The sequence below is a fragment of the Choristoneura fumiferana genome, chromosome 11 (genome assembly GCF_025370935.1).
Source record: "Choristoneura fumiferana chromosome 11, NRCan_CFum_1, whole genome shotgun sequence".
Lineage (NCBI taxonomy): Eukaryota > Metazoa > Arthropoda > Insecta > Lepidoptera > Tortricidae > Choristoneura > Choristoneura fumiferana.
This window is the reverse complement of record NC_133482.1, coordinates 15,120,649-15,146,481: the sequence shown is the minus strand read 5'-3', so window position 1 is coordinate 15,146,481 and position 25,833 is coordinate 15,120,649. Positions and strand designations below refer to the sequence as shown.

The following is a 25,833-nucleotide window of genomic DNA, read 5'->3' as shown; positions in this document are numbered from 1 at the left end:
GCCTGTTTTAACTATACGGTACTTAGGGGTTGTTTCACCATCCATTGATTAGTGTTAACTGACGGTTAAATGTGATGCCGTCTACGTCTATTCGAACAAAACAAATAGAGACGGCATCACACCTAACCGCCAGTTAACACTAATCAATGTATAGCTCTGCTACAGTATCGACATTATAAAGGTAAATCATGGTAATTTATTGAATCAGGCGTTACTTTGCGGAGGTCCATATCAATGAACTAAAAGAATTTCTTTGCTCACCCGCGACCTTATGATAGTTAAGTTTATGAAAAATATGCGTGTTCATGCAGTTCCTCCACCTCCACACTGCAAGAACACACACAAATCACACCAACCCATTTATCACCACCACCACACTTCACTGACGTGCGTGGTGCTCTGAAGATGAGCTCTGGTTGAGCTCGAAACGTGTCAGTGTAACGTAGTGTGGCGGTGGTGATAGATGGGTTTGTGTGTGTTGACACTTGATACGGCACGACAACTTCTTTCTTAACCTACTGGAAGGCAAAATAGAAGGAAAGCGAGGTAGAGGAAGACCAAGCCTGACTTATTTTAACCAGGTGAAGGAAAGGGCGGGTGTCTTGTCGTATCAGGAAGTCAAACAGCTGGCCATAGACCGTGCGGAGTGGCGGTTACTCCACCGACAGAGCATAGCTCTTAAATTTAAGAAGAGAAGTAGAACTATTTATTTAATAAATACTTTATAGAGTGAATAAAGATTTAAGAGTGTATCTATTTTATAAGTAGATATCGTATACACTTGCTTCTGTTTCCTTACCTTAAAATAAATAAATAATAATAATAATAATAAAAAAAAAAAAAAAAAAATTGATTCTGGTTTTCTTTAATGGTGTATGTGAAAGATAGAAGGCATTTTTATTCACATTCACAAAGACACACAAATACAATAAAAAAAAACAATAACAAACACAAATAGAACAAAAAAAGCATTTAGTATACAAGTAAATATGTAGTATTATGTGTGTATTTTTTTTGTAATTTTCCATGTTTTTGATTTTACTAGCAATTTTTATTGAGGTTTAATGTAATATTTGTTTTGTTATAATGGATTCACATACATATTTTATAGGTAATCAATAAAACAAAATATTTAAAACTAAATATCCATTTGTTCCCCGTACATACCAACTTCCATTACCAGCACTTGGAGAGGACAAATTAATAATTCCTACTCCAAAACCGAGTTTCGTACAAGGAAAAAAAATCCTACTATATTATTTGTCCTCTCCCAGTGCTGGTAATGGAAGTTGGTTATGTACGAGGAACAAGGTTCTAAACTATGATAATCGACATTGTTTGAAGTTTTTATTCTTTATCTTTGATTGGGAATTGCAGCTTTTACGAGAAAATAAAAAATCGCGGTTTCCACTCGAGAACTCGTTTACCCAGCGGTTATCGGAACGGCACAATGAACGACAACTCGGCAGTTTCCTTGCAGTCGGAAAAACAGAACAGAAGGTGGTAGGACCTTGTGCAAGGTCCGCCCGGATTGCTACCACCATCTTGCTCGCTAATCCTGCCGTGAAGCAGCAGTGCTTGCACTGTTGTGTTTCGGCGTGGAGAGCAAGACAGCCGGTGAAATTACTGGCACTTGAGGTATCCCATCTTAGGCCTCTAGGTTGGCAACGTATCTGCAATCCCCCTGGTGTTGCAGGTGTCTATGGGCGGTGGTGATCTCTTACCATCAGGAGACCCACTTGCTCGTTTGCCATCCAGTCGAATAAAAAAAAAAAAAGAACGCAAACTGCAATCGAATTGCATGGGCGGTCGGCAGTTGCAGTTGAGACGCAGTCAGTCTGTCCCTTTGGTATATTGTCCACAACTTCAACGCAGTCGCGTAATTTATAAACTATTTATAAGCCGCTAAGTCAAAAACCAAACAACACGTAACAAAACAACATATTTCCTCTGCGACTTCTAATTTACGAGCGTGCGTGACAAGCCCGGCGCGACATATCGCTTATTCACTTACTCAATCTCGTATCTCATTTAATAACCGCATTTGAAAATATTTTTTACGTCAGTGAGAGTAAAGTTGAAGCTCCCACGGTTCGATAGAGCGAGATGCGATGTCGGTAAAGTAAGGTAGAATGTACCCTTTTATAAATCTCAACAAACGTAACGTTTTGACGGTACGTGACTTATGTTAGTAACGGAGGGGGTGGGGAGAGGGAAGTTAACAAATTAGTTTAGATAACAGTAATGATTTAATATTCATAATAATATAAGCGATATTCATATTCTATGTTATTTTGCACTAGATTTTACTAGCAAGTATAAGATTTTGGAATTTGTCCCGCATAAATTCCGATTCTGCGGGAAAATTTGGTATAAATAACCCGCCTTCTTCGCAGTCGGGTAAAAAGGTAGTCAACCCGTATGAAATACCGTACCTAAACTTTTGACATTAACTTTGCAAATTAGTAATAAAATGTGAAAATATAATAATATTTTAAGCTTTGTTGGTGACTGTGAATTTTGTTGACCGAACTTCTACTGTCATTTAATCTTATCATCATCATCAGCCTATAGCGCCATCGCCAGCTCTTCAGATCTTTGACTCGAAACTAAATAAGCTTTACTGAGTTCCAAGTAACAGTAAGTTAAACATATACAGATATTATAAGTTAAATGGAAGCTCACTTATTGTAACACTTTGTATATTGTCCCACTTAAATCAAAAGAGAATGGAAGCTTGTTAAAACTAAAAAACGAGAGGATAAAATCTGATTATGCGGTCAAGCGGTAAAATCCGAAAATAAATTAGTTTACAATTGAAAGTGGCCTAATGATTTGAAATCACGCACATTCATTATGGGGGTTAAATCTTTCACTAATGGTCCAAGAACTCCAAAAAGGATGTGGTTTTATTTTTGGTATTCTATTACTAGTATTATTTATTTTCATCTAAGCGATTTATTAGTTTTTCATTAAATTTTTAGGCTACCTTTCCACCAGACATGTGCGAGGTCGCTGAACGGTGCGAGGATAAGCGAGCGAGAGGAGACGAGGCGGGAGCGGAGCGCGCGCGCCAAACGTCTCTTGTACAAAACACTTCCGTCTTAAGATTCCCAACTCCCAATCTTTTACCCTGTGTGCCTCACCCAACTCTATACTTCGTTTTATTTAGCACTAGCTTTTACCCGCGGCTTCACACGCGTAAACTATTCGGTCTGGTAGTTGCAATTGAAATTTTCGGGATTTTACAAAATTCCCCTGGAAATTTCCAAAATGTACAATACAATACAATAACTCTTTATTGCACACCAATACAGTAAACAGTACAGAGAAAACAAGTATATACATAGAGATTTTCTAAGGTAAGCAATAGGCGGCCTTATCGCTTCAGAGCGATCTCTTCCAGGCAACCTTTACAATGGACAGAAATAAGGAATACATTTTTAGCAGGTGGTGCAATTTACAGTAGATCAGAGCTGTATCAAGAATACATAAAACTAACACATACAATACACATACACAACAAATCTAAACAGATAGATAGGTAGATGGATACCATAACAACACATAAATAAGCTAACTATAACATTTATACGCAAGATGACAGGTAGTGCTCCCTAAGCATAGACCTAAAGATAGGCAAGGACTTTGCGCGCCTCAAGTCTATCGGTAGGGAGTTCCACAACCGAGTGGCCTGGACAGTGTAAGAATAAACATAGAATTTAGAGTTTGAAAGTGGGACAGTAAGGAGGAAGTTCTGAGAGCAACGAACAGAAGTAACATAGCTAAATCGCTCTTTGAGGTAGCAAGGAGTTGCAGGGTTAAAGAGAATGCCGTAGAGAAGATGGAGAATGTGAGAGTTTCGGCGAAAGCGGATGGGGAGCCACCTGAGCTGTGATCGGAAATTAGAAACATGATCATATTTACGTAGGCCAAATATGAACCGAATGCACAGATTTTGAATTCGCTCAAGTTTATTCAAGTGCTCTTCTAAAAGATCGGGATAACAAATGTCAGCATAATCGAAAATAGGGTGCAGTAAAGTCTGTGCAAGCGCAACCTTGGTAGCAAATGGAAGGAAATTCTGAAGGCGTCTTAGGGATCCCATCGCAGCAAACACCTTCCTGCTAATCTCACATACATATGGAGTCCATGACAGAGTGCGGTCCAAGATAACACCCAGATTTTTTACCTGATCGGCAAATGGTATCAGAACTCCGTCGAAAAATACAGATGGCAAAGATACAAAGTCAACCCTTGGGATAAGTTTCGAGCTGCCAACAATAATGACTTGGGTCTTTGTCGGGTTAACCTTTAGGCCATATCGTTGGCTCCACCTTAAAATCTTTGTCAAATCCAGGTTAATTGATTCGATAACCGACGGAAGGTCAGCAAGCATGCCTTGGGAATAAATTTGTAGGTCATCAGCATAAAGGTGATACGAAGAATGAAGATTATGAGAAATAGAATCTATGAAGATAGAGAAAAGTAATGGAGATAACACTCCACCTTGAGGTACACCAGCGAGCGTGTTGCACCATGAAGATCGTGAATCATCCACCTTTATTCTTTGCAATGTATATCGTGGTCTTCATTGAGATTGTGTTGTGAATAACTGTACAAAATTCAAGACTAAACCCAGTGCTAAAATTTCAAAATTTTTCCCTATCCAAATTCAAATTCAAATCATGTATTCAGTAAATAGGCCGCAATGGGCACTTTTACACCTCACTTCTACGGGACTCAAACTATCTGTATACCGAATTTCATCTAAAAAGGTTAAGCGGTTTAGCGGTAGCGGTTTGATTGAGTAAAAAACATCCAATCATCTTCACAAACTTTCACATTTATATTATAATATTAGTAGGATGCTTATTAGATGACCAATTATAAGAGGAGCTTAAAACTACCACAAAATGCATGTTTGAAAATTTTTAATTCATTTTATTCTAAATTATACATTTTATATTATACAAAAACCGCATTCCGCCGAGCTGTTTCTACCAGATCTGCGTTAAACGAGGATAAGTCGGCCATTCTCATTTTATCGTGCACCTGTCTAATTACCGTACCGCTTTTTTTGTCATGCAAAAGCGACGAAAGAGAGAAAGAAAAAGGATGGCTGCCATTGACATTTATCTGTGCACTCAAGTCTAATTGCCGTGTCACTAGTGCGGTAAAAAAGAGAATGGCCGAGGCAAGTTTTCTATTGGTTTATGACAGACATTGCCCGCAACGCATACTCGCACACCTTCGGTGAAAACACAGCCTTAGTCTGTATTCGTCACTCATTCTATTCGACTTGTCATTATTTTTTTGGTCAAATTCTGCTCCTATTCGAGTTTCGTCACGGTCTCCCCTAGAATCTTGTTTCATCATCTCCCTCGTTCGAATGTGACTTAAGATAGAATGCGAATGACACAAAAAGAGGAAAACACAAAGAATAAGTTCTAGGAAGATTGAGGAAGAACAAAATAATAAGAGATAATTTACAGAATTTGGCCAAACAAGCTAACTAGCTTCACAAAAGTTTGGAGCCAGTTTGTTAATCATTAATTTTGCGGGAGTCTAAGCAAAGGCAACTGGTTATCTACTTACGTATATCTCCGTGGCTGCAAGTCTGTATTACATGCAAACAACGCAGCAGTCTAAGACATACGGCTGCGAATGTATTTAATATTGCAGCGCCACGCAAGTGTACTCGACATTTTTTACCTTTCCAGACGAGTAAATCATCCACATACGAGGCAACGAGGAGCTTACTCTATGCTTTTTCAAAGTTATAGAAGCTATAAATAAAGTCATAATATATCTTTGAATAATGTATATCAAGATCAGAGAACACCAAATTTCTACTTTAGATTTTTTATTTTAGTTTGCTTAAAATTACATGTATGACAATAAGCATTAAATTAATAAAACTTCCTATCCTAAACTTATAATACGTACATAAAATAAAATCTAAAACTAAAACAAATTACTTAAACAGTACCCCTTTGGCAAGGTCTCGAAGATGCTGGCAGCGTTTCCTCCTCGAATAGTTCTTCGGTCCCCTGTGACGACTACTAACCTTTTAGAAATTTCTTTAAAAAGTTTTAAAGCGCTAGGACCCACGGACCAAGGAATGGGACAAAGTCATATTCGGTACCAAGACCCCTATATTTGGACATTTTTGATTTTTCACCGCTTCAGATGCTGCAGTGTGCTTATTCCTTAATTCTAATTGATGAGAATTCGTATGAAATAATTTTCAATTTGTTTTAATACTGGGAATACACTCCATATTGCCATTTTATTCTGGAATATGATTCGGGTGTGTCGGTTAGGACATGAGACGACGGGCGCGTTTCCAACTCAATCAGAGTTCAGCTTCAGTGCCCTTAGTGTAAGTTTTCGGTTACAAAATACGTCTTGATCGCGTTCGCGTTAAAATCTCAATTTGTATGCAAACACGAACAGCGACTCTAGCGGAACGTTTGTGATGCTCGTGTTTCCATACAAATTGAGATTTTAACGCGAACGTGATCGAGACGTATTTTGTAACCGAAAACTTACACTAAGGGCACAGAGCTACACAACACAACCGTTCACCATGCTAGAGTGCTGTGTAGTGGCGGTGATTGCTGAGTTTGTGACGGGGATGTTATGGATATAAAATTTCGGATCTGGATATGGATATTACGGATTATGCGATAGTTTGGGTTACGGTTACGGATATTGGATTTTTATGGAAGTGTAAAAGTAAAATACAAATAGGATTAAATAAAAATGCAATAAGAAATTACAAAAAAAAAACAACTTAAACCTATACCTACAAAAATTAAGGCTTAAACACCTACTCGTATAATTTTTGTAATTTTTTATTGTATTTTTATTTATTTCCTTGTGTACATTCGGCTCGGCCGGCCAAAAACAAAAACCTGTCACACATGTCGCACTTTGACTCCGCCCCTATCCGAAACTATACGAAATTTTTATATCGGATTCCGTTACGGTTACGGATAGTTTTTTATTTCGGATATCCGATAGTTTCGGTTACGGATACAGAGCTCCATAACATCCCTGGTTTGTGAGTGTTCTTGCAGTGTGGAGGTGGAGGAGTACCATAGACGTTGCTATCATTAGGGTAGCAGGTGAGCAAGATAATTGATTACAAATGGACCTCGGCAAAAAACGCCTGATTCAATAAATGATTTTATTCTTCCTATAATAATATATCTTAGATTATACCTGATGGCTGAGCCGTTAAACCCTTCGATCCGGACTAATGGAAGCGCAGCTTAAATAAGTATAAGTTAAGCTAAGTATAAGTAGCCTAGACGCTGTGTTCATAAGAAAACACTGCAGCTGAATGAGAGCTTACCGAGCGGTATTCCCGCCGCGAACTATTTTGTGCATATGAAATTCCCTTTAAATGATATTTAATGGAAACCAGCCTTTGATGCGGTTACAGTTTTACAAACTTAACTATGTCATTAACAAAACTTCATAAACACCTTACTGCTTTTGTAATAACGGCTAAATTAAGTTGTGTTTGAGATTTAGAGCTACGCATGAGTGGATTTTAACGTTATTTTACTGCTGCTTGAATCTTGCGAACTTCTTATTGTGTTAAATATAAGTGCTAAATTTGAATGTGCTCGTGCTAGAGAGTTGAACGAATTCATCCAGAGCTCATCTTCAGAGCAATACAACCACCACCATGCTACCATCTAACATGTGGTAGCATGGTGAACGGTTGTGTTCTTACAGTGTAAAGGTGGAGGAACTGCACGAATACACATTACTTGTATAAAGTAATTGTTTCAGTTTATTGATATGGACTTACGCAAAGTAACGCCTGACTCCATATATTTTATTTATTTATTAGCAGTATATAATGAGTTAATAATATTGGTTACCGATACGGTATTTAGCAACTGAATTTGGACTAAGATAGCAGAACGCTAAGAAGCCGTGGTGGCCTAGTGGTTTGACCTATCGCCTCTGAAGCAGAGTGTCGTGGGTTCAAACCCCGGCTCGCACCTCTGAGTTTTTCGAAATTCATGTGCGGAATTACATTTGAAATTTACCACGAGCTTTACGGCGAAGGAAAACATCGTGAGGAAACCTGCACAACCTGCGAAGCAATTCAATGATGTGTGTGAAGTTCCCAATCCGCACTGGGCCCGCGTGGGAACAGTGGGACGTATATAGGCTGGGATGATGATGAGCAGAACGCTTAGGGATTAGCATTAAGCAGCGTTTTCACCTATAATGTGCAAGGTTGTGTTTTCACTAACCAATAGAAAAGGTTCATTTACACATCCTCGCGCAGCACATCTCTGGTGGAAACAGCTGAGCGAAGCGAGGCGAGGTAAATGAAGCGTTTCTATTGGTTAATGGAAAACATTCCTCGCCACACATCCTCGCATATCGCTGGTGGAAATGCTGCTTTACACTGAATACAATACAAACAATACATATTTATTTTGTTTTCTGTTTCGCTTACTATTTCTGGTGTACAATAAAGAGTCTTTGTATTGTATACAGCATTAACTTTTTACTGTGATCAAATCTGTGTATTTCTGGCCACCTGTTGCGGTCCGAAGAAACCCATACAATTTGTAGCCATTAATACCTTTGAGAAATATTTTCTGACCCCAAGATGACCTGGAGATAAAATGGTACAAGTTAAGAGCGAAGCGATTCACAATAGGATTTTTTCATTTTCAATAGTTAGCCGGTGTCTGGAGCAGCGTTTTCATCAATAATGTGTTGCGAGGGATGTGTTTTTCACTGACCAATAGAAGCGCTTCATTTACACATACTCGCGCAGCACATCTCTTGTGGAAACAGCTGAGAGGAGCGAGGCGAGGTAAATGAAGCGTTTCTATTGGTTAATGAAAAATATATTCCTCGCAACACATCCTCGCACATCTCTGGTGGAAACGCTGCTCAAAGCTTTCACTGTTCACTGCCACCGACGCACATATGCGTTTTCGGAACTTCGCCCAGTGCCGTTGTCATAATTATTCATACATTATAGGAACTTTACACATACCATTGAATTACTGCACAGGTGTGTCCAGGTTTCCTCACGATTTTTTCCTTCACCGTAAAGACTATTGTAATTTACCACGAAAAAGTCAGAGGTGCGGGCCGCGGTTTGAAAACACGGACCTCTGCTTGAGAGGCGATAGGTCAAACCACTAGGCCACCACGGCTACTGTATGTTAGATATAACTAAAATCTTAACGCATTCACTGCCACCGACGCATATATGCGTTTTCGGAACTTCACCCAGTGCCGCTGTCATAATTATACATACATCTTGAACGCACATGTGCGTCGGTGGCACCTGTTTAAGTCAGCAATGTCGCTCACGACTCATCGGAGATAATAATAACTGGCTGTTCGCAAAAACGCAGTAGTTCCTTAAAAGGAACAGCCAATGGAACTATTGCGAATAGGTAATCCAAGTGAAATAAAGTCGCTTTCTAAATTTAAAACTCCAATAATCCGCACTTTGCCCCAAACGCAAAACTTCACGCGGCCAAGTTGTTTTTTCCCCGACAAGAAAAGAAGATTAATGTGAGCGGCGACTTGGTGCAGGTGGAGCGGAGTGGACTAATAGAGGGCCGGTGACGCGGGAACTTGGCTGTCTTTTGCGGGACGGGAAAGTTGCTTTGAACCGACTCGGAAAGAGGCGTTACTTATTGATTGATACTGTATCTACCTGTCATTCGTTTTTCGTTGCACTTTTATTTCCGATGTCATTAAGGTGTGACCAAACCGCTGCTTAAAAAACGGTGACGGCACGGAATCGCAGTGACGCACCGCATTTTTTGCATGCTTTCCACACCGCTGCTTAAAATACGCAAACGGTGCGGAATCGCAGTGACGGGCCGTAAACGACAAGACTTTTGTTCGGTAAACTCGAAGTTCGTGTCGTGCGGTCCCTCTGACACATACTATTTAATACGAGAGCGAGAGGGACGGTACGATACGAACTTCGAGTTTTGAGTTTCGTAGTAGCCCAGCTGACGTTTACAGCACGTCACTGCGATTCCGTATTTTAAGCAGCGGTGTGGAGAGCATGCGATAAAAATGATGCGCATACGATGCGTCACTGCGATTCCGTGCCGTCACCGTTTTTAAAGCAGCAGTTTGGCCGCACCTTTAACAGATAAGTAAGGTAAGCGCACGAGTGCTCGACACGAATGCCCAATAGACGACACCCTGCTGTCATCTCTATTGCTAATGACCATAGATTAAAGATGCCAACTATTGGGCCAGAGACGAGCGCTCGTACGTTTACAGTACCTCTTTGGTTGGATGCGATATTGGTTTGTTGCGTAAATCGCTAGTTACTGTTTTAACACCTTAATGTGGGGTCATGAAGCTTTTAGATCATCTCGTCATCCATCGGATTACCTTTCTACGAGTATAAACGCTAGTGTAATTAGAAGTGGTGCCTTACAAGTACATACCTACGAGTTGTTTTTCCCCGACAAGGAAAATAAAATTAAGCAGATTGAGCGCTTTGGGCTTAAAACCACAAAATTTCATAATACCTTATTCACTAATACCCCTAATTTTCAAATTACCACAGGCTCATAATACCTAAAATGTCAAATTGTCTCTTATTAAAATGAACAAAATTCATTACGACTGATTTAAAATGTCATATTCTCTAAATACCTAAAGATTGAAATGCACAATTCATTCATTTGAATGTATTTACCGAATGGCAGAAATGACAAAATATTAAAACAACTCAAACCGAAAACACCCAAAAGGCAAAATGCCTAATTTTTTTTTCACGTGGGTTTATGACAAAATTTAATGTTGATTATTGACTTTTAGTTATATATATACTTAGTTCCTGTTCAACATAAAAATTTAGGTATTTTAACTTTCGGTTGGTTTAATTTAAGCATATGTTGTTTTGCCATGAAAGTGATTTCGAAGTTAAGGTGAGACTAAGGTATTTTGAAATTCAGCCATATTAAGATTCCGGTGTTATAAGAAAACAAAATTAGGCATTCTGCAATTTAGGTATTTTGAGACCAAGAAGTTTTGAGATCTGGGAATATTGATAAAAAAGGTAAAATGCAATTTAGAAGTAACAAGCCCAAAGCAATCACGGTCCGTTTCATGTAAAAAAAAAACTTCAGCCGGGCTGAAAGGGTTAATCGCCAACGCTACGCGGTTTACACGGAGCGTGTGGACACCTGTTGAAAAATAGTATGAGCAGTACTAACTGCGCTTATCGCGTGCGATGGGTTGTGCACCCGCGCCTGCAGGCGTGCACCCGCACAGTGCACTCGCGCCAGGTAGCGAAGGCCCTTACACCTTCCCTGTCCGGGTGCCCCCAATATGGGATCCCATCACCCCTCTCAATCTTTCTAAGGACGTCTTGAAGGCTTTTTTAAATCTCGATTTAAGGCTTAAACTGACAGTTCTTGTATGGATCTGACAGGACTTAAGACCACATAAACCTAGATTAAAAAACTTGCAAGTGGACTTAAAAACGCTAGTGTAATAAGAAGGGGTGCATAAATGCGTACGCAAGCAGACTCAGCAGAGTAAAGTGAAAAGTTCAAGTAACTAAACTTTATAAACTTTTATTTATCAACTAAAAGGTTACACTTGCATTAACATTATTTCTTATACTAACGTACGTCTTACCTAAATATGAAACTAATTTACTCACTTATCCATGCTACACTCAAAAACCTAGTTTAACGAAGTAAGCTGCTAATTATTCCAGATACTAAACGTGTACCATATATGGCACATGTCAATGCAGTATCCAGCCCTTGTACCACCCATGGAACCCGCCAGTAACAGGCTGTTTTAACCAGCGAGGTCCTCTTGCTCCTTCTCCCTCTGGCGCACGGCGACGGCTGTCTCCACGAGGAGATAGAGACACTTGAATTTGTCACGCTCCCCCTCTCTTTCAGCCGGCACCACCTGAAGTAACGACCCCCCATTTAACCTCTGCCCGAATACGCAAAATAAAGTTGATTACGCAAAATACCAATTTTTTATAGCTTACGGGCTTCCAGATATACACTAATTGTCATATCGAAATTAAAACTCAATTAAATGTCAAATGTATATCGGAACTAACTCTTAACTCAGGTGATGCCGGCATTAAAACACCCATTGTCAAAAAAAAGAAGTATCAGTGTAAAATAATTTATTTATAACAATCTACGACAACTTTTACAAGAGCTTACACTAAACAAGGAATATAACGCTAATCTATATCTAATTCTCTTACCAATAAAGTGTTTTAACACCGACGTCCTTCGATGCTGTATTTGACTTGGGAGTTAGTACAGACATTCATACAAAAACAATTAATCAAGTCCACTTTTGACCGGATTATTAATCTCAATGTCAGCTTTGAAGTCAAGTGGTTTCCTTTTTACCTGTGAACTGCTTAAGTATGGGTACTCCACTTTTAAATTTAATTTGCAATGAAGGTAAAAAAAAAACGTTGCGAGTACCTACTCAAGATAACATAACAAGTAAAACCTAGGTAAGTTATGGTTTGGGATGTGGTTCTCGAAATATAGAGGGTGATTCGGGGGACGTGAGCAGATCCAATTCTATACCATTAGTTATTGATAATGGATCGTTCACAATCACATTTCTGTAAAACCCCACACTTAATTGCAGAATGATCATGGACTTTGTAAATAATTTAATCCTTTTTTTTCCGCATTTAAAAAAAGAACGTTAATCTCACTAAATATTGGTGCGATATAAGTAGTAGCCTTCAACTGAATCCGGTAGGGCTGATTCTGCTCACGTCTCCTGAATCACCTGTATTAGTGCCCTATGTTTATTCTGGAAAACACAACTCTGATCTTGCTTAGGTAGAAAAGTATGGGAAAGTTCCTGCATTCGAAAAAAAGGACCGATGTGAATTTACAATTAATTTTGAAATTAAAAGGTAGCGGTAATGACTAGAACCCTAATTTATAAGTACAAGGTTTTGTAAGTAATAGCTTAGTGTACATAGTACACGAACTTTGTGATTGTCGTCATAATTCTTTCTTTAAACATAGCCAAACGTTTCTCAGGCTCTCAGCCAGTCGTTGTGACCCTTCCGTGACCACAATGAGAAATGACCACTTCTTGCAACAACTGATTCTTAAAATGACAGCTTATTGAAATGACCACTTCTTAAACACCATTTTTAGAAACGACCATTTATGTACAAATTGGCTTTTTCTGGTACATTTAGATGCACCAGGCCCGAATTCAGTTATTAATTTACGCTATTGTTTGATCAAATATAGATGACCATCTAAAGAAGTGTTTTTTTTATATGATAGGGGCAAACGAGCAAGTGAGTCACCTGATGGAAACCAATTAGTCAATCAAGCTTTGCTTAGTTTGGGACTAGGTCAATTGGTGTCAAGTGTCCCATTAGCCATTTCAAGAAGCGGTCATTTCATGAAACTGTAATTTAAAGAAGCTGTCATCTCAAGAATTTCTTTTAAATTGTGGCCATCTCATCGCGGTCCTAAACAGAAAGGGTCCTGGTATCGTTAGCCTACGACAGCTGTGATCACATGTCAGTGGTGGCAACTTCGAGCTCGACGGCGACCGGCGGCGGTGGACTGACCTGGACGCGGCGCAGCGGGTGCGGCAGCTGCGGCAGATGCGCCAGCTGGGGGTGCCAGCCGCCGCCGTCCACGCCCGAAGAGTCCACCACGTCGATCTCTTCAGAGGTCGATACTGTCACCACTGCGCCCGTGCTGTATTAAATTAAATTATAATAACTGAAATTGAATTCAATTTACAAATAAATTGAATTAAATTCACAAATTAAATTACAAATCAAATCGAATTAAATTAAATAGGTAGATCAAATTGGATTAAAAACATCGAATAGAATCAAATAACTTATTAAATTACTACTACGTGTATTTGCGCGAGGCTTCGCATGCGTAAGCCATTCGGTTTAGCAGTTGAATATATGAAAATTCCGTAATTTCAAAAAAAAAAAAAAAATACCGGCCAAGGGCGAGTCGGACTCGCGCACTGAGGGTTCCGTACAAATTATATTTTTATTATATGATGTAACTAAAAATTTACGCTCTTCGCAGTTTTTCCTTTATCTGTGCTATAAGACGTTGCTTTGTACCAAATTTCAAGATACAATAGGTTTTGATTCCCTTGCGAGTGTTGAAAATTTGCAGCATAAACGGCTGTATCTTTTAATTGCGTTGGCTTAGAAGTTTGATTTTTTCATAGCTCCAAGGGACAGTAGACCTGAGTATTTAATATGAATTTCAGCTTGGAACCACCGGTTCCTGAGAAAAAGGGTATTGACAGATAGACAGACAGACAGACGGATTAGTAATCCTATAAGGGTTCAGTTTTTTCCTTTTGACGTACGGAACCCTAAAAACATGAAAATTCCCAACACTGTGGATTTCGCTAACCAGCGCAAAAAAGCAACCGCGTTCAAATTATATGCCTCTAATCGTAACGGTTCAAATTTTGGGATTCTAATTCGATCCCGTAGAAATATGGGGATAAAAAGTAGCCTTTGTGTTATTCCAGATGACCAGCAATCTACACTATGCCAAATTTCATCCAAATCCGTAGGTACAGCCCTTTTAACGAGAATATGTAATAACGTGTTAATGTTTTGATTCTGTGTCGGTTGTAACAAAAACAAAACAACAAAAAAAACCCTGAGAGAATTCCTAAAAATTGTACCGTGGCCTTTATTGATCTTGCACTAAAAACAAGTGTGCCAAATTTCATCGAAACCTAGCGATTAAGATTTTTTTTTATTTCATTGTAAAGTCATGTAGTACATATTTGTAAAAGGTATTACATTAGGTATTATTATTACTTAGTCCATGACGCTCTGCAAGGGCACACAATAATTATAATCATGAAGTTAATGGTATTATAAATCAATTAGCATAATGTCAAAATGTAGAGTCATAATGTTAATGTTAATTGTTAACAAAGTTAATTTCAAAATGGTATCCCTATTTTGTAAGCCGTGGTGGCCTAGTGGTTTGACGGAATTACATTTGAAATTTTCCACGAGCTTCGCGGTGAAGGAAAACATCGTGAGGAAACCTGCACAAACCTGCGAAGCAATTCAATGGTACGTGTGAAGTTCCCAATCCGCACTGGGCCCGCGTGGGAACTATGGCCCAAGCCCTCTTGTTCAGAGAGGAGGCCTGTGCCCAGCAGTGGGACGTATATAGGCTGGGATGATGATGATGATGATCCCTATTTTGGGAGTAATATCAGGGTACAACTCTTGACACTCACCTCCTAGCGTCATTGTGCAGCCTGTCGTCGGGCCCGCAGCTGATGACAGACTGCCAGACCGAGGGGTCGTACTTGACCTCCTCCTCGCTGATGCTGGAGTATCCCTCTTCGACCAGCTCGTCGCCGTCGCTTCGGTACACGAGCAAACTGTCGCCGTACACGTGGCTGCGGTTGTGCTGTGTGTTCGTCTGAGAATAGTGAAGCATCTCGGATCAGAGAAAAGACTTTTTGTTTCACCATTTTCTCGCAGTTTCTACATCGGAAAAAACAATGAGGCTGATTAAAAGAAACAAAAATAATTTTAATGAGCAAAGAAATTTGATTGTCAAAGTGCAGTTTTCAGCGTGGAGAAGAAACTCAATACGTACAGTCACCAGCACCAATATGTGACACAACAAGCGTGCATAGATATCTGATACGACTCTATTTCTAGGGCCGGAAGGACGTGTCAGATATTTTTGCACGCTCCGCTGTTGCAGATATTAATGCTGGTGACTGTACCAGGGTGGAACCTTCCCATAATTAAATTCGCTATGATTTCTTTGGCAGAGACCCTGGCACGTGATTCAGTTTCCTCGACTGGACACGAAATAATCTATAAAAGACACTCAAGGCTTGCAGCACATCAGCAAGCCTCTGGTGTTGCTACTTGTACGATTAGCCTAGATGGTCTATCAACTTTTAAACGAATGTGGCTAAAGTCTAACTTTCAAGTGGACAGATACATCTTATCGACATTATTGTTTTATGACAAGAAACGATTAACAACTTCAGGTCGTCAGGTCGTCAGGTCAGGTCACATATATTTGGCATCAAGTTATAATCACATCAGGCAATATTTGCTTGCATCCAACCCTATATCATAATACAATGAGGGCTAATTGACAGACGAAACGTTGCTAGATGGCGTTAGTAACGTGAGGTCCGTTCAAGGTTAAGGTCTGGTCTCAAACCCCGGCTCGCACCTCTGAGTTTTTCGAAATTCATGTGCGGAATTACATTTGAAATTTACCACGAGCTTTGCGGTGAAGGAAAACATCGTGAGGAAACCTGCACAAACCTGCGAAGCAATTCAATGGTGCGTGTGAAGTTCCCAATCCGCACTGGGCCCGCGTGGGAACTATGGCCCAAGCCCTCTTGTTCTGAGAGGAGGCCTGTGCCCAGCAGTGGGACGTATATAGGCTGGGTTGAAGGTAGCTGCTTGAAATATTGAAAAATCAACTCACATCAATCCCAATCCCATCCCATACGACAACTCCGGACGTAGACGCGAGCGGCACCCCGCCCATGGTGCCCATGGTCATCGGACCCATGGCGCTCATGGTCATGGGCCCCATGGCGCCCATGACGCCGGGCGCCATCATGCCCGCGCTCTGCTTGCGGCCGCGCCGCGAGATCGTGTAGTGGAGCGGGTCGTGGCCCTCGCGGCGAATCATCTCGGGGAGAATGCGCCGACGCGCGTTTATGAACCAGTTGCACACCTGAGGGTATACAATAAGATATTAGACCTCTAACCTATTAACGCCCTCTGTACCCGCTTGTGTACAGCTGCTTAAAAGCGGTGTAAGACGATTTGTCTATGGCTTTATTGATTTAATTGCGAATAATGATTGATTCGAACGACCTTGCTTTGCAAAATCTCACGCCTGATGCAGATCAGCCATCCAGCCAGGCAGCAGGAGCCATTGTACCCATCTGAGCACACCTCTTAAAAATGATAAATTTCTCCTCATAAATGTTTAATTTTGTTACTTTTAGTTTAATAAATAACATACACCACTAAAATACTCCCAGTTTTATTTTGGCCGTTAAAAGGCTAATGTAATGAGGGCTATCGCGAATGAATTCGCCGCTAGAGGCGCTAGTGTAGCGTGAGGTCTCCGAAATGTCAAATCTCATAGTTTTTGGGTGAGCTACGCGGGTTTATTTATAATTAGAATAATTTTGTGAATATTTTGCAATATCTGAAATGAATTATGGCAAAATATGCGTTCCGGGCATGACTGTCTGTGTTTTGAGACAGTTTTGCGTTTCGGAAACCTTTGTCCTCCCTTTTTTCCGAACAAAACAGGGACTATGCAACACTGTGGCATGCTCGATATTTATATGGTACGGTTTTAGGTGTTATTAAAATGATTTTAATCTAAACTTTGTTTTCACGCCCGTAATAACAGTCTTTCAAAAGCATACCTACTTAAAAACCTCACGCAACAGTGCGCCATCTAGTGAGACAAAAAACGATAGCCCTCATTATTTTTATACATAAAAACATTAAAACATACATATTTACTACCTTTACCTGCCAAAGCCAACGCTACCCAAATTTCACAGTTGGGTATCATTATTACCTGTTTTAGGATCATAAATAAAACAGCTTCTATAAAATAACGAATATCTGGCCGTCGCGGGCTCTTGGTTCAAAGTTCTTGCTATATTATGTGTGACAGAATTAAAGATGCAAACGTATTTTTAACCCCCGACGCAAAAAGAGGGCTGTTATAAGTTTGACCGCTATGTGTGTCTGTATGTCTGTGTGTGTGTCTGTCTGTCTGTCTGTGGCATCGTAGTTCTTAAACGGGTGGACCGATTTGAATGCGGTTTTTTATTTGATAGCAGGTTTTTTAGCGATGATTCTTAGACATGCTTTATCAAAATCGGTTCAGCCGTTTTTGAGATATTGAACTTCGAAGTGAAAAGTCGGGGGTTTTCCAACTTTTTGTTGGTAAGGTTATTGAAATATAAGTGGCCGTAATTTTCTATTCACTAGTATAAATAACATTCACACAAAGAAACTCGATTCAAATACTCAATGCCCTGTGCATCTAGCTTCTAGTCTACCAACCGACACCGCCATAACATCTTCCGAATTATTCCCAATCAACGTACTCGTACGTTTCCCCCGTACAGCTAGAGTCACAAAGTAGCTATAACAGGAGATGCTTTAACCTTTTAACCACCAATACGTTTTCATTCGTACGTGCCCGTGTCGCCATCTACACCGAAACTATATGACATTTTGTCTTAATTATAAGACTACGGCGATAGTGGCTGGACATTGGGTGTCTTATATATCAGACTACGGCGGTCAAAAGGTGTTAGCTTATCTTTACGCAAAGTAGTGCTGCCATTTTTACGAAAAGAGCACACCACACTTACTGGATGAACATGTTAATATCGATTATGATGCGTTTCTTGACAGTTATGATGTTACAAATGGGTTATTGTCTAGAAATAATGTGAAACTTAATATTTTAACTTGATTATTTAAGTATAATTGCTAAACTACCTCTACGTTTATATTATTATAGAGTAGGCGGCAGCTCTAAAGGGGGACGAATGTCTTGTTAATTTTAGATATAACATTACATTACATATTTTAGCTGTAACATTTGGTGTTTCCTATCATTCGATCAGTCAATGAGTATAGTTTACAGGATTATTATTAATAATAAACATATGCATTAGGTACAACCTAAGAGTTTTTTCGTGTCAATCGAATCGTATTTATTAATCAAGAGGGGAAGTTTTCACCTCCTGTCATAAATACTTCGTGTCTAAGGTCATCTGAAAGCCGTATAATGCTACATTGCAATATTTCGCTAGCCCCCAGTTTCCTCGGGGACTTTCTAAGAGCTTACATGAAAGACAGGGATACAAAGGCTTGCATTGAAGCTCGATCCGAAGCTTGCACCAATAACTTCGTAAGTTGTATACAACTGGTTTCATAGAGCTTTTCGGTGTAAGAAAATATGTGAAAGTGCTTTGAATAGAAGAAGTCTGAGTGGAAGTGTCGAGTCAAGCGACCGGATGGCCGAGTGGTTAGAGAACCTGACTACGAAGCTTGAGGGCCCGGGTTCGATTCCCGGCCGGGGCAGATATTTGTATGAATAATACGAATGTTTGTTCTCGGGTCTTGGATTTTTATTATGTATTTAAGTATGTATTTATCTATATAAGTATGTTTATCCGTTGCCTAGTATCCATAGTACAAGCTTTGCTTAGTTTGGGACTAGGTCAATTGGTGTCAAGTGTCCCCAAAAAAAAGTCGTTTGCCAAATAAAGTGTTGGTCTTGAGTGTGCATACGAGTTTTTATAAAAAAAAAATTATACCTACAAAATTTTTGCTTTAATCATACCCTTCCCAAATTTCAGGTCAATCTGATTATCTTGAAACATTTGAAGACACCGTACATACAAAATATACTGAGCGGCAAATCTGGCCCTCAAATGTATGAAGAAATAGGTAATTTTGTATGTAGATAGTAGGGCCAAATTTTGTGCTGCTGAGTAAAGGTACGTTCCAACATTGCACGTTAAATAAAAGCTTGTGTGTTTTAGATCTACTTCAGATCTAAGTCACACAAGCTTTTATTTACTTAATCCTTTTCCAGGTCCCGCTTTAGACATGCCACCAAAATGAACCATTGCATTATACTGTTTACCTAAAAAAGAAAACAATTTTTATATTCTATTTTTTCTAACATGATGCCACACTGACGTAACTAGAGTCCCTCCTACTGTTACGGAAACTATCGATACTCTTGCATGTACTCGTACCTAGTCCTAAAAGTGGCAATAGCATTATTAGTTGGTTTAAACGTGACGCTATTGAACTGAAAGTCGTATTGAATTTTAAAATATAATTTATCCAACACCTGGAGTGTCACTTTCCGACTCTGACGAACAATTGAATCATGCAAATTAATAATACGTTTTTTTATTTTACCGTTTTTATTTTAACTGATAACCCTCACCTCTAGCCATTGCGGCCTATTGAAACAACATTGTAAAGGCGTTCATTAAAGAAACTAAGTGCCTATGCAATAACTTAACAATTTGTTAGCAAATTTGAGTTCAAATATTCGAACAATCGGCAGTTTTAATGTGATTTAATTTATTCAAGCATTGTAACTCTGTTGGAAACAAAAAAAATACCGCCTCACAAAGTTACATAATCATTATGTGTCATTTGAATCATGTTGGAACAAAATAGAGTATAATTAATTAAAAATTAATTTAAAATGGAATAATATTTTGTAATGTCTTCAATTGATTTTGTACCATATTGTAATCGAATATATTATTATGTGTACATTTTATGTGGTCACTACATAGACTATGGCTGGTAAAGGGTTATGCTAAAAGTCCACAGATGTTGAGCGCTGGTGATATTGAAAGTAGATTTTAATTGCGGCAATAAACTATTACCTGTAGAACAGTCAAGTTCGCTTCTTGGCTCAGGGCCAGCTTCTCCGCGTCACTAGGATATGCATTGTATCGGTGATCGTAGAGCCACCTTGAACAAATGGAAATAAGTTTTAAAATTCATTGTGGCGTTCTGAAGAAAGTTGGAAGGTCAGTGTTCAACAGTATAAGTCTTCCGGCTGATGATAATGATGAAAATGTTAATAGAGTAGTTGACATTTTTAAATAACCCGTCGGATGTAGTGTTATGAAAAACGCTTATTTCGAGGCTTAAAGACTGGAACCCCAAAGACTCGAGGTTTAACCACTCAAAGGCCGAAAAGACGGTTTCTTGCATGCATACGCATAAAGTCAATTTAATCCTCAAATATAGTTGAGTCTTTAAGACTCGGGAGTCTTAAGGGTTAGAGTCTTTAAGCCTCGAAATGAGCGTTATCCACAACTCTAGTCGGATGCCCCGCGCGATACAGTGCAGTGGAGCGTAACAACTACTCGTGATTTGTCAATTATTGTTGCTAGTTTCGATCACCCTTTAACATAGGGTATACTTATCCAAAAATTACCCAAAAAAGGTCATTGGTCGCGCGACGGGTCAACTGCAAAATTATATTTTCATCGCACTTGCTCGTCAATGACGTTATTCCATGGCTATATACTAAAAGGCAATGGCCTCAATTGTTCCCGTGGGAATTATGGATTTACGTATAGTTTTCCTCCCCTAGGGAGTTATGACTTTAGTTTTAAAAAGTTAGTAGGTACGTCATTTCAGACTAAAGAGGTTTCAAGTCAGCCAACGTTTTATTTAAATCTTTAAAACTTACAGATAATTGTGTAAGGTCTTGATTGTATTAAATAGATTTACAAGACCAAACCAGACCATTTACCTACTAAAACATTGACATTAAGTCGTTTTACAGCCAAGTCATTACGTCTATACTATGTCTTGTATTATAGCAATGAGGGCGTTTTACAGACCAAGGCATTTTGCTACCCGGACAAAATACAACTAAGGTGCTCTGCTCGCCAAGGCTAAATGCAAGTAAGGCCAACGGGACCCGACTCACTCATTCTTGTTCATTCGACGAGAAAATATTGAGCGACTCACCGGCTCATCGGCTCATTGAAGTGGCAATGGGCAGTGGTGGCGGATACAGGCTGCTTCCAACCGAAGCAACTGGAGGTCTATCATATGGGGGAGGCCAACAGTGGACGTCCTAGGGCTGATATGATGATAGACTCACCTCTTGAGTATCTTGACAGAGTGCTTGGGCAGGTTGCCGCGGCGCTTGCGCACGGCGCCGATGACGATGCTCTGCGGGGGCGGGGGGTGGTGGATGAACGCGGGGCGCGGGGGTGGCGGCGGCAGCTCCGTGTCCCAGTCCGGCCCGCTCTCGTTCTCGTCCGTCGACGATGTGGACGGGAAACGGTCTCGCGCTGCGGAAGGGTTAAGTCGATCAAGTTTCAAGTCATCATCATCATGGGTGTTTTTGTGTACACGCCCATAGAAACTGACATGTGCTTCTATGGGCGTGTACATGAAAAACACGGTAGGTATGTCCATGTCTGTATTATCCGGGCCGAGAAAGAGTGTCACCCACCATCATACTAAAGTCAAATCTTTAATCAAACGAAGTTGCCTGACGTTTACTGGGTTGTCAGGTTTTGATGAAACAAAAATAGTGCTGTGACAAAATGAATTAATGGTTTTTTTAAGCTGAATGTTTTAAAAATCACGTCAATTTTTTTTATCTTCTGTCCATATTGCCAGTGTTCAGTCCTTCCATCCCAAAGAAACAGTTTTTTTAGTCTGATTTATTTCAAGTTTTATTCATAATGTTTAATTACCATACATTTTTAAATTTTATGATAAATACTTGTAAACAATGCGTCTTTGGATCTGTTCAATGGGGTTTTTCGTACCAAAAGGGTGCTGATACACGATTGACTACTCATTCGTGATTGAACGAAAACTAACGCCTATTTCAATTAACATGGCAACATTATTTCACAAAGTGACATTAGCATATTTATGTCAGTTGAACTTCGTTTGACTAAAATACGACTTGATGCACTAATGGGCACAGGCTTCTCAGGATGAGGGCTTAGGCCGTAGTTCCCACGCGAGTAGTGCCGATTGGGTACTTCACACAGACCATTGAATATGTTCCCAGGTTTGTGCAGGTTTCCTGGCGATGTGTTCCTTCACCGTAAAGCTCTTGGTTAAGTTCAAATGAAATTTCGCAAATGAATTTCGAAAAGTCATGAGGCACGCGCCCTGATTTGAACCACGATCCTCTGCTTGAGAGCCATGGCTCAAACCAATAGATCATTAAGGCTCGTAAAGTTAGAATATCGTAAGTTAAGTAGTTAATAAGAATGCCAAATTTTAACTCAATCGGAATACCTACCAGAACATCTTAAAAAAAATTGAAACCAAAACAAAGTTACGTACAAAGGTTGCAAGTTAAATAAAAGCCTGTGAAACTCATACCAAATAAAACAAAACGGAATTTTACTATCTTTTGACACGACACAAAAGTACCTGACAAAGTATTCCAGTCGTTTTAACAATTTTAAGATACCATCCAGTACATAGCACAAAGCTCTAAGAAATTTATTGCCACTATTAATTGCCACTAAAACATTCCTTATTGCCGCTTATCTATATTCCGTTCGATATAATATCGAATACCATCAACAACCCCGATTCATAAGACAAGATATCAAGTGAAATATGTGTAGGTAATACTACGTAGAATATGGAAAGCAGAATTAATGGTTTTATTATATAGCCCTCATTCTGCCTTTACACCAATCAGGTAAAGATTGATTTCAAAATGATAGTCGAAATATAAATTGAGCGAGATTATGCTACTAGTTCAACATTGTATTAGCCGTCTTGCAGGAAAAAATAAATCTAGATTTAGTAGCTAAGCCTGGCTTAGCTTGACAGTTCCATACATTTTGACACTACTAAACTGAGCTTAACGCTTACTCGAGATTTATGTGTTTTCTAGCAAGTAGCCATTGGAGTGGTTGTAGAGCAAGCAGATACGTACTTAAATTTATAACCAGTGTATATCCAAGATATACTCACGCAGTTTGATCTTCATGACTTTGATCACGGACCTGCGCAGCGTGGTGAAGTTTCTTGAAGTTAACTGAAGCAAAGGTCTTGACTATTTTGTGAATTACCACGTCACTTTGCTATTGACATAAGGCACTCAACACTTGACTTTGGAGCTCAAAAGTGAATGACGGTTAAAGGAATATTGGTAAGATATTATTTGAAGAATATTTTCTCATTGGAACCTCAAAGGACGGCGAATTGTTTTGCAATGAGCGAATTTTGTTTTATGACAATCGCGACGGGAGCAGTCGATTGTCATGATGACAAAATTTGAAATTAGAAAAAAGAATGCGCTATGGTTTCTTAGCGGCAACACTTTTTAAAATTGACATGCGAACTTTTTCAATCTTGCAACTGGTATTCTGTGTTCGTAATCGTGTTTAAAAAATTGAATTATTCTGAGATTTTGTTTATTACTTTAGTTGAGATTAGTTATATATGTCTGGAATATGTTTGTGTAATAAATTATTGTTTGAAATAAAAATGTTCTTCAAAAATCTGTAAAATCGTCACTTTGACTTCTGAGAGCGTATTTTTACAGATGTCAAAACAAGTTGGCAATGAGTGATACACAAATATTGTTTGAAGAAATATGCTATTTCCTCAAGGCTAGACTTGAAGTATGCTTTGAGAATGATTACTAGTTTAGTTGAAACACATAATGATGAGTAATGTTAATCAAAATGTTATCGCTTTACAAATTTACGATTAAGTTGCGGATGGCGCCACTGCAAAGCAATTCAATAAATTTAATGCGACGCCACGTTAGTTCCTAATTGTGCACCGTAACAGTTGAGTTTGTGATACTGTACTTTCAAAACTCACCTGCGATGATCGATGTCAACTTCCAAAATGACAATTTACCTCGAATTGCTTTATTTTAATTTCAGTTTGGTAAATTTTCTTACGTCGTTTTCACATACACTTCCTAACAATCGTGCGGGTACATTGTATCTTCTTTTTTTTACAGAACAGTAGAGTTATCAATGACAACAGTTATGAAGATCAAACTGCGTAGAATTGATCACTATGCCGTTTGATCATCACAACTTCCATCATCAAACCGTCTGCCAACTCCTAACCTCCTGGTATCTTCGTGAAACTTTCCTAAGAGTATTGGATTTAATTTTAATATATAGACGACGCGCTGTGTTGTCACTTGACACAAATTATCACTGTGACTTGACTTGTTGTGACAAAGTTGTTGATGTACTTCAACTTGATACGTGACGATGGCCGGCCAGTGTTGAGGTTAGTTGCACAAAGGTTTGGCCTTGTGGTTTGGGCTAAAATATACCTACCAGAGGGCGTAGTATTCGGATTTAGACACTGACGTCCACTGGCAGGCTGTTTAATCTAGGTTTAAGTAGTCTTAAGTCCTGTCAGATCCATACAAGAACTGTCAGTTTAAGCCTTTAATCGAGATTTAAAAAAGCCTACAACACGTCCTGAGACTTTTTAGTGAAGTACAACATAGTGAAAACTTGCAAGTTAATGTCGATGAAAAGTTACCACTACTTATATTCGTATAACTGAACTGAATGATAGTTTTAGGTTTGATTAGGTGCGGTGGCTTCTAGAGTTCAGAAAAATGTTGAAGCCTTGTACACTCACCGGCACCAAAATCTGACTCAACAAAGCGTTAGAGGTGAGACGTACTAGGCAAAAGCGGACTGAGTCTTGCGAGTACGCGTCCACAAAAAGACTAGATCCAAAGACCAGGTCCACGAGTATCTACGAGTACTTAACTCATTGACTCATTGCGTAAACAAAATTATTCCCGTAAATTCGCTCCCGTGATTGCGGTATAAACCGTACTAGTTTTAGTACTTTTACGAATATCAAACTACCGAATTCCGCGTCATAGTTGTCTTCACGCTTCATATTTTTTAACATATTAAATACCGACTAAAAACTTCCCTTCATACTTTATCGGGGTCTAGGACTGTCAGCAATTTTTATAAATTGTTCAATTAAAAGTGTACATAAATGCTGTTGTTTCAAGTTGGCGGATCGTTGTCAGCCGCGCGTACCTACTCCTAAATACTCGTACGCTAAAAGTATCGCGGGCGGGAACGCGTACTCACGCGTCCAAGCCAAAACCTATTCCAAGAACCTATTCCAGTAAATACGTCTCACCTCTACAAAGCGTGCACACATTTTTGATATCGTGACAGATATAAACTGTAAGTGGC

At 39.3% G+C, this 25,833-nt stretch overlaps 2 protein-coding genes across 2 annotated transcripts in view; one reads left to right on the top strand and one right to left on the bottom strand.

Moving 5' to 3' along the window:
• Window positions 1-25,833, top strand: part of LOC141432896 (SCP2 sterol-binding domain-containing protein 1-like) — a 532,736-nt gene that overhangs the window by 158,078 nt on the left and 348,825 nt on the right. The gene's annotated exons all lie outside the window — the stretch shown is intronic.
• Window positions 11,708-23,628, bottom strand: LOC141432387 (uncharacterized). Its single transcript, XM_074093925.1, has 7 exons — window positions 23,606-23,628; window positions 21,750-21,942; window positions 20,512-20,599; window positions 16,530-16,784; window positions 15,304-15,491; window positions 13,628-13,760; window positions 11,708-11,958 (listed from the first exon to the last, which is right to left on the bottom strand). The coding sequence occupies exons 1-7, from the start codon at window positions 23,619-23,621 to the stop codon at window positions 11,842-11,844; spliced, it is 990 nt and encodes a 329-aa protein (XP_073950026.1). The 5' UTR covers window positions 23,622-23,628; the 3' UTR covers window positions 11,708-11,841.